General features: G+C 41.5%; 1 protein-coding gene across 11 annotated transcripts in view; it reads left to right on the forward strand.

The window, feature by feature from the left end:
• Window positions 1-16465, forward strand: part of FERMT2 (FERM domain containing kindlin 2) — a 113108-nt gene that overhangs the window by 79183 nt on the left and 17460 nt on the right. For 6 of the 11 annotated variants that reach the window (XM_043516269.1, XM_038405923.2, XM_043516270.1 and 3 more), the window contains exons 4-8: window positions 2733-2867; window positions 13462-13494; window positions 13933-14158; window positions 14257-14359; window positions 14759-14866. In XM_043516269.1, coding sequence (XP_043372204.1) covers window positions 2733-2867; window positions 13462-13494; window positions 13933-14158; window positions 14257-14359; window positions 14759-14866 — 605 coding nt within the window. The remainder of the gene's footprint in view (window positions 1-2732; window positions 2868-13461; window positions 13495-13932; window positions 14159-14256; window positions 14360-14758; window positions 14867-16465) is intronic. The other 5 variants (XM_043516271.1, XM_038405929.2, XM_043516272.1 and 2 more) reach the window with 1 other exon arrangement.

Genomic DNA, 16465 nt, shown 5'->3' on the forward strand with positions numbered 1-16465 from the left:
GGGGGGTGGGGTGGGAGGGAGAAATACCATGGGGAAATAGGTTTCAGAGTAGCAGCCGTGTTAGTCTGTATTCGCAAAAAGAAAAGGAGTACCGGTGGCACCTTAGAGACTAACAAATTTATTAGAGCATAAGCTTTCGTGAGCTACAGCTCACGAAAGCTTATGCTCTAATAAATTTGTTAGTCTCTAAGGTGCCACCGGTACTCCTTTTCTTCATGGGGAAATAGTTTTACTTTGTGTAATGACTCATCCATTCCCAGTCTCTATTCAAGCCTAAGTTAATTGTATCCAGTTTGCAAATTAATTCCAATTCAGCAGTCTCTCGTTGGAGTCTGTTTTTGAAACTTTTTTGTTGAAGGATAGCCACTCTTAGGTCTGTGATCGAGTGACCAGAGAGATTGAAGTGTTCTCCAACTGGTTTTTGAATAACAAATTTATTAGAGCATAAGCTTTCGTGAGCTACAGCTCACTTCATCGGATGCATCGAAATGCATCCGATGAAGTGAGCTGTAGCTCACGAAAGCTTATGCTCTAATAAATTTGTTAGTCTCTAAGGTGCCACCGGTACTCCTTTTCTTTTTGCGAATACAGACTAACACGGCTGCTACTCTGAAACCTGTGGTTTTTGAATGTTATAATTCTTGACGTCTGATTTGTGTCCATTCATTCTTTTACGTAGAGACTGTCCAGTTTGGCCAATGTACATGGCAGAGGGACATTGCTGGCACATGGTGGCATATATCACATTGGTAGATGCGCAGGTGAACGAGCCTCTGATAGTGTGGCTGATGTGATTAGGCCCTATGATGGTGTCCTCTGAATAGATATGTGGACAGAATTGGCAACGCGCTTTGTTGCAAGGATAGGTTCCTGGGTTAGTGGTTCTGTTGTGTGGTGTGTGGTTGCTGGTGAGTATTTGCTTCAGATTGGGGGGCTGTCTGTAAGCAAGGACTGGTCTGTCTCCCAAGATCTGTGAGAGTGATGGCTCGTCCTTCAGGATAGGTTGTAGATCCTTGATGATGAGTTGGAGAGGTTTTAGTTGGGGGCTGAAGGTGATGGCTAGTGGCGTTCTGTTTTCTTTGTTGGGCCTGTCCTGTAGTAGGTGACTTCTGGGTACTCTTCTGGCTCTGTCAATCTGTTTCTTCACTTCAGCAGGTGGTATTGTAGTTGTAGGAATGCATGATAGAGATCTTGTAGGTGTTTGTCTCTGTCTGAGGGGTTGGAGCAAATGCGGTTATATCGTAGCGCTTGGCTGTAGACAATGGATCGAGTGGTATGATCTGGATGAAAGCTAGAGGCGATGGTCACATAAACACCACCCTATGTCGGAAACCTACTGACCGCTATTCCTACCTACATGCCTCTAGCTTTCAGAGACTGCTGAATTGGAATTAATTTGCAAACTGGATACAATTAACTTAGGCTTGAATAGAGACTGGGAATGCATGAGTCATTACACAAAGTAAAACTATTTCCCCATGGTATTTCTGGTGATCACTCTCCTTACAGTGTGTATGATAAACCCATTGTTTCATGTTGTGTGTGTGTGTGTGTGTGTGTGTGTGTGTGTGTGTGTGTGTGTGTGTGTGTGTGTAAATCTCTCCTCTGTTTTTTCCACCAAATGCATCCGATGAAGTGAGCTGTAGCTCACGAAAGCTTATGCTCTAATAAATTTGTTAGTCTCTAAGGTGCCACAAGTACTCCTTTTCTTTTTATAGGTGCCAAGTGAATTTGGTGTCTACAGGGTTAGATGATAGCTGAGTGGGTTTTTTTTAATCTGTGGTGCCTAAAAATTGGATGTAGGTGCCCAAGTACCTTAGTGAATCTATTCCTAGGTCTCCTCAGCAGCCAGTCAGAAATGTAGTGCCCCAAAACCTCTCTTGCCCTAGAACAAAGCCAAAACTCACAGTAACTAATATAAGAGTACACATAAAGCCTGCAAGTTTTTTGTCATGGCCATAATTTCTGTGACACAAACTCTGACTCTTAGAGGGGCTTCACTTAAAAAATCATAAGGTTTTGTTACCCCATTTCTTTGTATAATGTGCTTTAGAGATTATTGGAAATCTATAAACCCATTTTACGTTTTGCTAATGTAGGGGTTTTACCAAATTGAGGCATAATAGTCAGCGTTTTATAAAACACGGGTATATATTCTATAGGTATTGGAGTGTTTAATATTTTTAAAAATTGGTTCTTCAAGATAGGTTCCTAAACCTGTATTCCGACGCCTAAATAAGTGGTTTGATTTTTCAGAAGTGCTGCTCTGGCCAATCATTTAGGTGCCCATTTTTTAAAATCTTTGTCAATAGTTGAAATGCTTTGCAACCTACTATGAGTCTTTTGGCCACAACAACCAGTCTGACTACATGCATTTGAAATGTTTCAGTGTAATGTACTGTGGCAAACCCAGAAACTGCACCTGGACTGGCTCATAAGAAATCCATCCTCAGCCTATTAGTGGTCAGAAAAATCAAAGAGGTTACTATCAGGAAATCTGGCCAGGAAACAATTGCTGCAGGTTTGTTTCCTTTTAAGGCCCCCCCCCCCCCCCCCGCGCAGCTAATTTGACAATTCCATACTGAGAAGTGTTAACAAAACCTTTGTTTGTTTCCACACACACAGTCTTGTTTGCAGGACAGTTTCCCAGGTTAAAGTCTGCAAGTTATTTGAATTTGTCTACAGTAGAAACAGGTTTTTTTTCTTTATTAAAATGGTAATTTTCTCCCCAGACATCAGACATCCAGAAGAACTCTCTCTCTTGAGGAAACCCAGGGATCCAACAAAAAAGAAGAAGAGAAAGATAGATGACCAAAGTGAAGATGAGGCACTTGAACTGGAGGGACCATTAATCACTCCAGGATCAGGTGAGCCTAGGCTTGTTTCTGGAGTTATTTGGGGGAAGGAGGCTGGGAAGGGAAAGGAGCAAGAGGAAGGGGAAGGAAGGTCAAGTAGTATATTGGAGCATATGTTAATGGGAAAGATGTATTGGTCACACCCTAATCCATTGGTGCCTGCACAAGAAATGCATTGCAAATAAACTTTGCAGAAGTCATCTGAGAGCTATATAGTATTTAGTAATTATATGAATATATTTTAAATGCTTTTACATATGTAAAATAGAACAATGCCAAATATTTTTATTTTATTTTTTTTAAAGTTGAGTCTGATTCTTTTAGTATCTGGGGTATGTTACTGATGTGTTTTCTTACCCTGTTACAGAGGGAGTTAAATGGAGTGTCCAGTCTTTTATTAATTTCTAAGCTTTTTCTTGTCCCATATTATCACAAATACCTAGCTGCACTTGTATATAGAACAACTTACATGTTGGCTTTGTCACTGTGTTACTGCAGGAATTATCTCTTTGTATGAATTATGAAAGGCTGAACAATGGGTGTTCTCTATTCTAAGCAGATTCCATAAGGTTTGAAAGAGTTTTACTTGTATTAGTATTCCTTATATAAAGGCACAAGCTTCAGACTTTTAATATTAAAAGTAACCATGTTCTTTGTTCATTTGTATAATTTCTAATGGTGGAATAGTTTGCATATCTGGTAGATAGTTTGAACAGTGGCTTACAGAAACAGAACAATTGCACTACAGAGAAACAGGTTTCAGAGTAGCAGCCGTGTTAGTCTGTATTCGCAAAAAGAAAAGGAGTACTTGTGGCACCTTAGAGACTAACAAATTTATTAGAGCATAAGCTTTCGTGAGCTACAGCTCACTTCATCGGATGCATTTGGTGGAAAAAACAGAGGAGAGATTTATATACACACACACACAGAGAACATGAAACAATGGGTTTATCATACACACTGTAAGGAGAGTGATCACTTAAGATAAGCCATCACCAACAGCAGGGGGGGGAAGGAGGAAAACCTTTCATGGTGACAAGCAGGTAGGCTAATTCCAGCAGTTAACAAGAATATCAGAGGAATAGTGGGGGGTGGGGTGGGAGGGAGAAATACCATGGGGAAATAGTTTTACTTTGTGTAATGACTCATCCATTCCCAGTCTCTATTCAAGCCTAAGTTAATTGTATCCAGTTTGCAAATTAATTCCAATTCAGCAGTCTCTCGTTGGAGTCTGTTTTTGAAGCTTTTTTGTTGAAGTATAGCCACTCTTAGGTCTGTGATCGAGTGACCAGAGAGATTGAAGTGTTCTCCAACTGGTTTTTGAATGTTATAATTCTTGACGTCTGATTTGTGTCCATTCATTCTTTTACGTAGAGACTGTCCAGTTTGACCAATGTACATGGCAGAGGGGCATTGCTGGCACATGATGGCATATATCACATTGGTAGATGTGCAGGTGAACGAGCCTCTGATAGTGTGGCTGATGTGATTAGGCCCTATGATGGTATCCCCTGAATAGATATGTGGACAGAGTTGGCAACGGGCTTTGTTGCAAGGATAGCATGAAAATAGTTTTTCCTTCCCTTCACCCAAATCAATTAGCTACCCAGGTCTGGTGTGGAGTTAAGGCATCTCTGCATCTTTAATTGCCGCCTTTAGTTCAGCGTATGAACCTATGTTTGTTTGCTGTGATTTAGTTAAATGCATTTAACTGTAAAGTTTCTATCCCATTAAATAGAAATTGCATATATTTAACTTGAATAACCTCATGATAATTAACAGCTGTTGTTCAGTTTGCCCTAGTACTGCACTGATACCATTTCTATGCGATTGAGTACTCATGTGACATGAGTAATCATTTCAGGTCATGCCTATCTCTATGCTTACGGATTTACAGAGGTACATTCTGCACACTGAGATACCCTGACCAATAGACGCTGGACTTCTAGTCAAATAATTATAGGCAAAGCTGATAGTGCTGCTGACATATAAGGTTACCCAACATTTATTATAAGATCCTGTTTTCAGTTGCTTATAGGTAGGGCTCGGTGTCTATCACGGAGGCCGCAGAAGTCACGGATTCCATGACTTCTGCAGGGACAAGTGTGGTTGACCCAAGGGCCCCCAAGCAGCTGGCTCCAGGGCCAGCTCCTCAGGTGGCCCCGGAGACAGCCACACCAGCAGCTACCCCAGACAGCAGTCCCTGGGTGTCCGGCCAGAGCAGCCACGGTCTGCTGGCCCCAGCAGCTGGTGCCGCTAGCTCTTGGTGCCCACACCAGCAGCGTCCCCCTAGCGTGCCCACTCTTCCCACCCCAAGATTTAACCAGATATTTTTAGTAAAAGTCATGGACAGATCATGGGCAATAAACAAAAACTTGACCTGTCCATGACTTATACTAAAAATACTCATGACTAAATTGTAGCCTTACTTATAACTTTGCCGAACTTTAACCATTCAGTCTAAAATTTTCCATGCTGGTGTCCACTTTAGTCAGACATTTAAGTTTCAGCTAAAATGGTAAATCTGTTTTGGAGAATGAGATTGGGGGGGAAAATACATTGTTTTGCCCATGTTGAAAAATTATATAGCCATTTTGTAGAGGAAACTCTAGCACCTCCCGTGGTTTGGAGCAGGAACTTGAAATTTGGCAGAGGTTATGGCCTTGTGAGGACTGTGCTTCTTGCCATCCCTGAGAAAGTCTGCTCAAATTTGTCCCAGTTATAAGCATTTGAAAAACAGCTCAGACATATTCAGTAGAGACTTGCTAGAGCTTTGTAGCTTAATTCCCTGAAGATTCCATCCACACTGGGCACGTTTCAGCTCAATGCTGCAGAGGACTAAGCAGAACTTCCTGGTAGTTAAAATTCCCAGCAGTTCCAGACTGTGGTGGGTCCAGACACACAAAATGAGAGCAGAGAGCTCGTCTCTTCTCTGCTCCTAATGCCCCACTTTTGTTCACACCCAGGCAGTGAAGAAGAGGAAGCCACCTGATTCGAACTGAGAGGGGACCAGAGCCAGTGAGGGAGAGAGTAGATTTAGGAGCCTGGGAAGACCCAGACTGGAGGTTAGTGGGAGTTGAAGAGGGGAACTGGAAACTAGAGGATGAGACACTTACTGGCTGGACGAGGAGACTGAGTATCAGTGAGTAAGGAGGAAGGGGAGCTAGATTTTACAGGGAGCCACAGTGCAGGGAGTGGCTGGACAAGGAGCTGGAATTGGGGGAGGCACTGAGAGATTGGATGAGGCATCTGGGGAAGGGAGACTGGGGCTCGGAGTCAATGAGGATGAGGAACAAGGAGGTTATCGGAGACTGGGGAGAGGGAGAGAAAATGGGCAGAAGAGTCTGTGCCTACTAGAGTACAATCCACTACAGAGCTTGAAATGAAACCCACAATCACTGAATCTCGCTGATCCTCTGCAGTCAGTAAGTATCTGTGAAATCCTCTGGCAGAGTCTCACCCCTTTCTACTGCTGGTGCATGCAGAGGATTACAACCTGCTACTGCTGTCAGTTACGCCATTAGTGCAAGAGCCAAGGTCTGTGTGGTAGATCTAAAAATTCCAACCCTGCTGATGTCCCTTGTGGGTGTCAATATGATAACACACAATGGAATGCTTTTTTGAAGAAAGGAAATAGTACATTAAGAATGCAAAGTCAAGTGCTCAGAAGTTAAGAAATGCCAGAACTAAGGTTGCCTGGGTAACCTTAATTTACCCCATTGTGCTGATACATTATAATACAGTCTTTAGTTACATGATCACATAGTCTCTCTCCCACAGGAGCCCTGTTTCATTCAGTGCACAGCATATCCCTGGCAATGGGATGTATACCCATTGCAAGTGCTGGGACGGGCAGGCCTAAGCTCAGAGTTGTATAGGGAAGAGTCAGTTGTCTCAAAGATCACTGTCTCATTTGTTGCAGAAGTTGGAAGGTGTAAGGTGAATGAGGCAGGGGGTTGCAGGAAGAGAAAGGATGGGTAAGTAGTTAAGGCAGTTGAATGTTGCTCTGGGCAATTGAATTCTGTACCTGCCTCCATCACAGAATTGCTGTGTGATGCTATAGGCAAGTCACTTAAACCAAATTTTTCACAGATATCCACTAGCTGTGTGTTCCTCATTTTCTGGGTGCCTTACACCTACTCTGGATGTCTGATTTTCAGGAGTGCTGAGCACTCATACCTGTAACTGAAGTCAGTGGGAGTTATGCTTTGACTGTTCTATAATACTACATGCCCTGAAAAATCAGGTTTTCAGTGTCTTAGATTGGGTGCCCCAAATTAGCAAGTGACGGACATGGAATTGCTCTCTTCCCCCTCCCCAGTGTCCTTGCTATATATTAACCTATGAATGCTGATGTGTAATAGTTTTACTGACATTGATGTGAACTGGTCACTGAGATGTAGTTACTGGTATAGCTATGGCGGTTGGTTAGAATTTACTCTGAGTATGTTGATCTAGCTTAATAGGAGGCTGTGGGAAAAGCAAGCAGGAAAGCAACTTAGTAGAGCTAAATAAAGACACCTTAGTATGCACTTGAAAGACAATGAGGAAAGTGGTTAGCTTCAGTAATTGTCTCCAAGGTGATGCAAACCTGGTGTCTCTAAGCTGGGCACTGGGAGATGAAAAGAACATTAAAAGGTTAAAAAGCACTCCTAAGGGAGTCTAGGAGGGAGGCTGGGTTACTTGTCAGCTACTGTATCTAGAGAGAGAGAAGAGACTCAGTGGAGAGTGTCTAAAGAAGTGGAGGCCAGGGAATGGTAAGCCTTAAGGAAAAGCTAGATGTGTGTACAGTTTGTTTTATAGGTTTTAAGAGATCTTTTTGCTGAAATACCTTTGATCTAAAAATAAATAATACTTCGCTTTAAGGAAGCTGTCTGGTCACCATATTGATCACTGCCATTGGTCTCAGAAAGGATAAAACTGCAAGATCTGAGCCTAGGTCACACCTGCTGAGGTGATAAATTAATTCCAAGTGACTGCAACCCAGGGCCCAGTCTGGATGTGGGGGAATTCATGGGATTATTTCTCCCCCACCCCCACCCTGCCCTGATGGAGGTAACGGCTTGATCCTGAGCCAGATAGATTAGGAGCACAGTGTTCCCTCTAATTTTTTATGTCCAGGTGCGAAATGAATTTTATGTGCACCAGTGTGGAGGTCATGTTGCTGGGGGTGGGGCCTCGGGGCAGAGGGTTGGGTGCAGGGGGTGGTAAGGGCTCTGGGGTGTGTCTGGAGAAGAGGGGTACGGGAGGGGGCTTGGGATTAGGGCAGGGGGTTGGGGTACAGGCTCTGGGGTGGGATTGCAGATGAGGGGTTGTGGTGCAGGCTGTCCCCAGGGCTGCAGTGGGGGGAGAGGACTCCCCCCAACACCCTCTCGCCCCAGCAGGTTGGGGCCGGGTGAGAGGTGCCTCTCCCCAGCCACGGCAGCTCCAGTGGGGCTGGACTGCGGGAGGCTCTCCTCTCCCCAGCAGCTCCGGCGGGGCTGGGCCAGACCTGGGGAGGGGCTCCTCTTCCCCACTTGCCTGTGCTGCCCTTGAGAGCGTGGTGCACGGCTTACAGGGAACATAAATCAGGAGGTGTCAGAGGTGCAGTTTGCCCAGTAACTGTGACATAGTGTATACTTTTTACCTTAGTCTCTGTGCATCCATTTCCCCATCTGTAAAATGGGGATAGTATCTCCCTCATCTCATGGGGCATTGTGAAAATAAATCAATGTTTGCAAAGTGCTGAGACTCTAGTGATGAGCACGATAGAAAATCCTGTGAGGGAGGAAACAATTCTGTATTTGACACTAGTGTGTCCACTACTGAAATACCGTGTTCAGTTCTGGTGTCTACACTTCAAGAAAGATGCTGAAAAATTGCAGAGGGTTCAGAGAAAAGCTGTGGGAATGATTAAAGGACTGGAAGCCAGGCCTGACAGTGAGACTGAAGGAACTCTCTATTCTGCTTCCCAAATAGAAGGTTAAGGGATGATTTTTGATTCCTGTATTTAAGTACCTGCATTGGGAACAGAAATTTGATGCAGGGCTCTTCAATATAGCAGCATGGCCCCACAATGTGGTTCTGTGGGATGTTAGCTGTAGAGTGCTCTAATGTGCTTCATTCATAACTGCCCCATGTAGATCCTGCTGGTGAGAATGAAAAGGTATCTAGTGTGTGTTAATATAGTCGTACAGGACTACCTTCAATACAAAGTAGGTACCTTTTCATTCGTGCCAGCAAGGTCTATATAGGGCAATTACGGCGCCACACACTAGGGCACTGTACACTTCACACCCTCATAGACCACACTGCAGTGCTCTTTAGACAAGCCCTTAAAAATATGCTCTAGTTCAACCACAGCTGTTGGACGTGAGGCAGAAATTAATTCTTGTAAGTCCTACTGCCTGTGTGATGCAGGAGATTAGACTAGATCACGGGTCTCAAACTCAATTTACCTTAGGGCTAGTGCCAGTGCCAGCGCCAGCAGGCCAATAATGTCACTGAAGATGGTGTTCAGAAAAGAAAATGTTTATATTGTATTTTTTATTTCGAATTTCTTAGAAATAATAAAACTGTCATACAACTTTATACAATTCTTCGCCTGCCAGAGCGTGTTTAGTGTTTGCCAGACACCTGGCAATGCTTCAGTTCTATCAGTTTGTTGATGTTTGGCCTCAGTGACCGAGCAGTTGAAACCTTCAGGATTGCAGCAAGGTGGGCATCAGATGGTTGTGTTCGGTATGCTAACTTGTTTATATTCATTGTGGGGGGGAAAAAAAGTGACTCTGCCTTCATGGCTGACTCTGCCTCGTGACTAGTGATGGTATCTCTGTCCCTCTCCCGCAGTCAATGGGAGCTGCGGGGGGCAGCGCCTGCCACAGACAGCCGGCAGCATGGGTCTCTCCTCCACGGGCCGTAGTGGGGAGGTTCACGGGCTGGGACTTTGAGAGCCCTGGACTAAATGAACACAAAGGTCTCTTCTGGCCATAAAAATCCGAGTCTATGAATTCCTTTATTTACTGCCCACTATTCAGACCCTGATCTGGAGACAGAAGTAATATAACCTCCATGCTCCTATTTGAAATTCCCCTGTTTATGCATCCAAGGATCGCATTAGCCCTTCTGCCCACAGTGTTGCACTGGGAGCCCATGATTAGCTAGGTATCGACAATGATCCCTATGTCTTTTTCAGAGTCCCTGCTTTCCAGGAGAGGATCCCTCCCCTCCTTTGTATGGCTTCATTGTTTGTTCCTCGATGTATGACCTTACATTATGTCAACACTGAAATGCATATTGTTGGATTATACCCACTTTGCCATGCAATCCAGATTACTCTTTACCAGTGACATGTCGTCTTCATTATTTACCACTCCCACAATCTGTGCCATCTGCAACTTTATTATTGATTTTGTTTTTTTCCAGGTCATTAATAAAAATATTAAATAACATAGGGCCACGAACTGATCCATATGGGACTTCCAGAGAAACAGACCCATTTGATTCCTTATTTATAATTACATATTGAGACGTCTGTGCCATGCTGACTTTGTATGTTATAGTTTCTTAATCAAAATGTTGTGCAGAACCAAATCAAATGCCTTGTAGAAGTCTTAAGTATAACATCAACCAAACTTGTAATCCTATCAAAATAATAGTTTGACCAGATATGTTTTACATAAACTCATGTTGATTGGCACTAATTATATTGTCCTCTTCTAATTCTTTATTTATAATTACCCAGGTTATCCCATTTATCCTTTTAAAATATTGGTACATTAGCTTTTTCACAGTCCTTTTGAGCTTCCCTAGTATTGCAAGACTTACTGAAAATTAACATTAATGGTCCACAGAGTTTCTTGGCTAGCTCTTTTAAAACTCTTGGATGCAAATTATCCAAATTTGCTGACTTAAAGATGTCTAACTTTGGTAGCCGCTGTTTAACATCCTCGTTGGTTACAGTTGGAATGGAAAATATTTTATCGTGGCAGGTACATCTGGCTTTTTTCCAAATTCAAAACAAAAATATTTATTGAACCTTTTGCCTTTTCTGCATTATTATCAATAGCTCTACCATTTCTATCTAATAATGAACCAGTGCCATTCTCAGGGTTCCTTTTCTTCCTCTTATGCTTTAAAAAACAACCAAACAAAACCAAAAAAAAAAAACCCACCTCTTTCTTACTGTCCTTAACTCTATTGGCCATGGATTCTGTGTTCTTTTGTACCCCTTAACAATTTTCTATAATTTCTAACTTCTAATTTTACATTAATTGCAATCAAATTCCCCTTTTTTTGTGTTTTACAGATAGTTTTTTATTATTGCTGCTCTCACTTCCCTTAGCCAGGTTGTTTTCTGGGCACCTAGCAAAATGTTCTTAAACAGTTCCCATTTATCATTCATATTTGTCATTCTTATTTTTCTGTTTAAACATGGATTCAGCAGGAGGCAGGGATGCATGGAGGCAGGAGAAAATAGTGAAATAGTTAAGTATCAGGGGGTAGCCATGTTAGTCTGTATCCACAAAAACAACAAGGAGTCTGGGAAATAGTTTGCACAGAAAAATGTAATTGTATTTTCTACTATTTAAGTGCTTGACTTGGCAACATTAATGAGTTCCTGTGTGTGCGTGTGGATGCAATTATATATTATAATCCCTTAAGGGCAGATGGTGTCCCCACCCAGGTTCTGAGCTAGGGAGAAAAGGAATGCAATCATCCCCTAGGCTCTGGTGTGGCATAGAGCTGTACCGCAGCTGCTGTTACCACCTTGAGGCTGCAATAGCTTCTTTTCTCACTGTCTGCAGTTCCAACAAGGGATGCAGCCAGCTTTTCCTCATAATTTTTGATGCCCTGGTCCTTCTGCATTCTATGAGCCTTTTGAGAAGGGATCACCTAGGAGCTGCAATTCTGTAGCATGCTTTGAGTGTAAATCTCCTATGCAGGTTCCCAGTATCCAACAGTATCCCAATAACAAATATACAAATAACAAATAACAGTATTTTTTGTTATTTAATTAACTTTTCCAGGGAGCTGCTTAAGCTGACATTTAAATTGTACAGCTTTGTCACCCTTTAAGAAGGAGATTTTTTTCCAAATAAACCCCCTGAGGATTGATGCCTGTAATTTCAGCATAAATAATACTCTGAAGTTGGGACTTCATTTGGTCTGTGTGCCCTGATGAAAGCCAGCCTGCCAAAACATTGGCCATTTATTTATTAATGTTCTCTAGAACGACAATAAGGAGAGAGTATTTTTTATCCAAGTATCAGGTTTGCCTGAACACACAGTGAGAGAAAACCCTTCCATGTACTGTTGAAAGTTCTGCAAGAACCAGGAGTCTCAAGTCAAATAGTTGAACCTAAAGACTCAATTTCTCTCTGCTCATGCTGGGACTTGGCTGAAGTCTAATTGTTATATAGCAGCTTTATGCTGAGCTCAAACCTGCCAAGTACTACACACTTTGGAGGAATATGCGTGTCAGATTTACTGTTTTACACACACACACACCACTTAATGCACATATAATCTGACTTGCACATTTTCAAGTGAAAATAAGCAGCCTTTACAGAGTGACCTGTTGGTTTATTTAAAATTCTGCTTTTTTGAGATATGCCAAGAGTTGGAGAGACGCAAAGAATACAGATGAACTGCATATTTCTTCCCTTTCAAAAACAACTGAGATGATCAGAACACACTGTGGCAACACAAGTATCTTGAACACTACTAAACAGGACCTGCTTTGCATCTGGGTAGCTGGACTCTCGCCAGCATTAAGTGCAGTAAAGAGACAAGGCAATTTGCAGTCATGTTAAGAAATCTTAACTCCCTGTGTCTCGGCAGTTAAATAAACTGTTCAGATTGTCATTAAGGAGTTCAGAGAATCCAGGCCACTGTTGTATAATCAAAGCCATTTTATTAATAATATATATATATATATATATATATATATATATATATAAAAAGCTTTTTGTATATCCAGTTCACCACATCTTCTCTAGTTTTAAGACAAAAAATCCGTTTAAATATATCATTCTCAGGTTTACACCTTTGTTCCAATGTGCAATATAAATAAACACAGTGGGGAAAAGTGATCACCGCTGAAGAGAGCAAGTGATGATCAGGTCTAACAGACTTTCATAATTTGTTACACAGAGGTGAGGAGTCAAAATATCCAAACTGGTGAATGACCCATCTACCACTCCCAGGGTTATTAAAAACTTCCCTCAAATAGAATTTGTGGGCTTGAAAAATTTACCAGACTCAATGGAATAATTATCAGCTATTTTTAAAAGGCAGGTCTTAAGACTAGGCGACCACACACTGTTCTGAAGAGTAATCAGCACATTTCTTAAAGTTCAGTCAGTAGATAGCAACAGCTACTCTTACTGATGCATCTCACATATATGGAGGCTGTCAAAATTGGCTTAATTAGGGCATGGTTTAAACAGGGTAGCTTTGGTTTCAAGTCCAACTTGTGAAAACAAACAAATATGACATCATGTAACCAAAATATTCTAAGTCTTTTACAGTTGTGCATGTTTTTCTTCATCTGTCCCTTTTTGTTTCTGACTTCACTTATTGTCTCCCTCTTGCCTTCTCACTTCCTTTCTTTCCTTCTCTGTAGGCACTGATGTTCTTTACATCGGCCCAGTGAAAGGTGAGCCCCACCTCATTAGGACTTTCGTCCCTGTCTCCTGTGATTTCTTTGGCTGTCTCCTTATTTTCCTACTCTTCTAAACTTTGACTTTCAAAATTCGTAAGCAACAGATTATCAACTTTTATTGTCTCCAGTAGTACCCCCAATGTGCTAGGTGCTGTAGAAACATAAGAAGGCACAGTTCATACCTTTAAGGGTGGATTCTGAGTATTTTCACATGGGTTAAATGTAAAGTGAACTTTTGATCCGTCTTGTTTATCAAGGATAGTTAAAATAGGTTAGCTTTTCATAGGAAAACAAGCATTGCAGTGTGCGTTTTTGTGTTTTGTTCTTTTTAAGTCTCAGGATTTTTAAAATCTATTTACTGTATTTGTTTTGCATCGAGTGTACAGAATTTGAACACAAGCTGACTTCACATGTTTATTCCTGTTCTGTTAGGAAGCATATATTCAAGTCCAGGACTTTATAGCAAAACAATGACGCCCACCTATGATTCTCACGATGGAAGCCCTCTGTCTCCAACTTCTGCTTGGTTTGGAGATAGTGCTTTATCAGAAGGGAATCCTGGTGTACTTGCTGTCAGCCAGCCAATTACATCCCCAGAAATCTTAGCAAAAATGTACAAGCCACAAGCCCTTCTTGATAAAGCTAAGATCAACCAAGGGTGAGTTAGACATATATTAAAAACTTAAACTGCATTCTTAAAATGGTTACAAAGACTCAACCAGACCTTTTTTGTTATCTATTGTTGACAACTTGCAGATGGCTGGATTCGTCAAGATCGCTCATGGAACAAGATGTGAAAGAAAATGAGGCCTTACTGCTCCGGTTCAAGTACTATAACTTTTTTGACTTGAATCCAAAGGTACTGAGTTATTTCTGTCTTGTACATATGGCCAAACATTCCAAAAGTGGAGATCAGTGTTTGCACTCAGAATGCCTGCATGCCCATTTGTATGGGCTACTGCTCAGCTGCCCATCTGTGAAAATGTGATCCTGTGTCTTTCAAATGATGCATACAATGTATCTGTTTGTTTACATATCAAGACTCTGCTGAATGAATACAATCAGGTGGTTGCCAGAGCCTCTGTTAATGGAATTCTGGTTGTTTCAGTGTCAAAGTGGTTTAGCATTTAAATTTCAAGTAGAAATTTGGATGTAAAAATAAGTCTAGTGATGTTTATTCTCTTTGAAGTGTAAAGGGCTCCAGGCCTTCTTTTGCGGGTGCTTTATGTGTGTGGTGTGTGTTTGTGTTTCACTATAGTACGATGCAATCAGAATCAACCAGCTTTATGAGCAATCTAAATGGGCTATTCTTTTAGAAGAAATAGAATGTACGGAAGAAGAAATGATGATGTTTGCAGCATTACAGGTAAGAGACAGACCCTTTTTTTTTAATTGAACTCCATTGCAATTTTGTAGCCTTCTGTAGGCTTTAAATCAAGGGGTGGATTGAAACTAAACTGCACTGCAACTAGTTCATTAAAAGCCTTGCTTTATCTTTGTCAGGAAGCTGAACTTTCTGTTCTAGTAAAACTTGGCTTGTTTCCTATTCTCTAGTGTTTACTTAAACTTTTTAGGTAATTTAAATATTTGCTTCTTATTACTTCACATGAAAAGGAATTTAGATTATTTTCCCCAAAGATGTTTTATCTATCTTGACTCTTATTTTTGCCTTTAAAAAAATACAAATAAGTACATTAGGTTACTGAACTGTATGTTTCTGGCTCTTTGCCCCTAGAACAGCTGATGATGATCTGTGGGTTTCCCAGAACTACTTATTTATCTGTTGTGCAGAATATTATGTGCAAATTTGGCATCGATAATACATGTGTGAATGTTTTTACCATTCATTTCCATAAGACTGATTTGTAAACTGTCTAAGGGTGGTCCCAAGTATATCTGGCAGCCAGGTTGCTTCTCTCCTTCTCCACTATATAGAAACATCCCTGGCCTAGCAGATCCGGGGCTGTATGGATTTCAACCCGTAGCGGTCATTTTTTTGGGGGGGGGAGAGGAGAATAAAGAAAGCAAGAATGTAAAAGTTTGTCCTCCAGTTTTCCTATAAGAGCAACCCAAGATGCATGATATTTGACATCCACTGTGACATCAGTAGTTTCAGTTTTGTAGATTTAATTGTGGTATTGCTGTGGCAATTATCTTCTCTGGATTATAATACTTAGTCACAAGTTTCTGCCTTCAAAAATACTTATTGAATGAACACCAGAGAAAATAGCTCTCCCCTAGAAAGATCATTTCTATTTTAGGATTTTATACTGCTGCCCATTACCCTAGTGCCTGAGTGCCTGCTGCATAAAATAGATTGGCAGTAGCAAAATCCCTAGTGGACTTCATGGAATTTCTGGCTCTTGTTCTTCCTCAGGTTATAGAAGGCTCTGTTTGGGGGTGTAGGGGTTTTTTTGTTTGTTTTTGTTTTTTGTTTTTTCTGGTGAGGTAAAAGAGGGAGCAGATCATGCTATGAATTCTATTCTGCTTATGATAAAAAGAAAAGCTTTATCAAATAGATTTTGCAACATTTCCTGAAGTTGGTTAGACTCTGGATTTGTCTGTACTCCTTTGGAAGTCATTCCACAGCCAGATCCCCTCAGCTGAGATGCTTTGTGTGCTTTCGGCTGGACTTTGTGATCTTTATTGACCCAGAGGCGCACAACCTTCTTGAAGCGCCATAGCTGGAGATGCAGTCTCTAATGTAGCTGATCCATTAACTTCTTTGAAGAATTGCTTCTAGTATTGTAGATTTGTTGTAGATCTGAATGTTGTTTCTATGCCGCTATCTTTAAGGAGCATGAATACTTTTCTGAATGGGCACAATGCTGTTTTATTGCACGGCAATACAAAGAAGGAATTTTAGATAGTAGCAGTTGCTGAAATGGCAATCCCAGCCACTTTATTTGTTGTTATAATGAAGTGTATTTGCAATACAAACACTGGCATAGTGTGGGTAGAGGGC

This window comes from Dermochelys coriacea, chromosome 6, assembly GCF_009764565.3.
Source record: "Dermochelys coriacea isolate rDerCor1 chromosome 6, rDerCor1.pri.v4, whole genome shotgun sequence".
Taxonomy (NCBI): Eukaryota; Metazoa; Chordata; order Testudines; family Dermochelyidae; genus Dermochelys; species Dermochelys coriacea.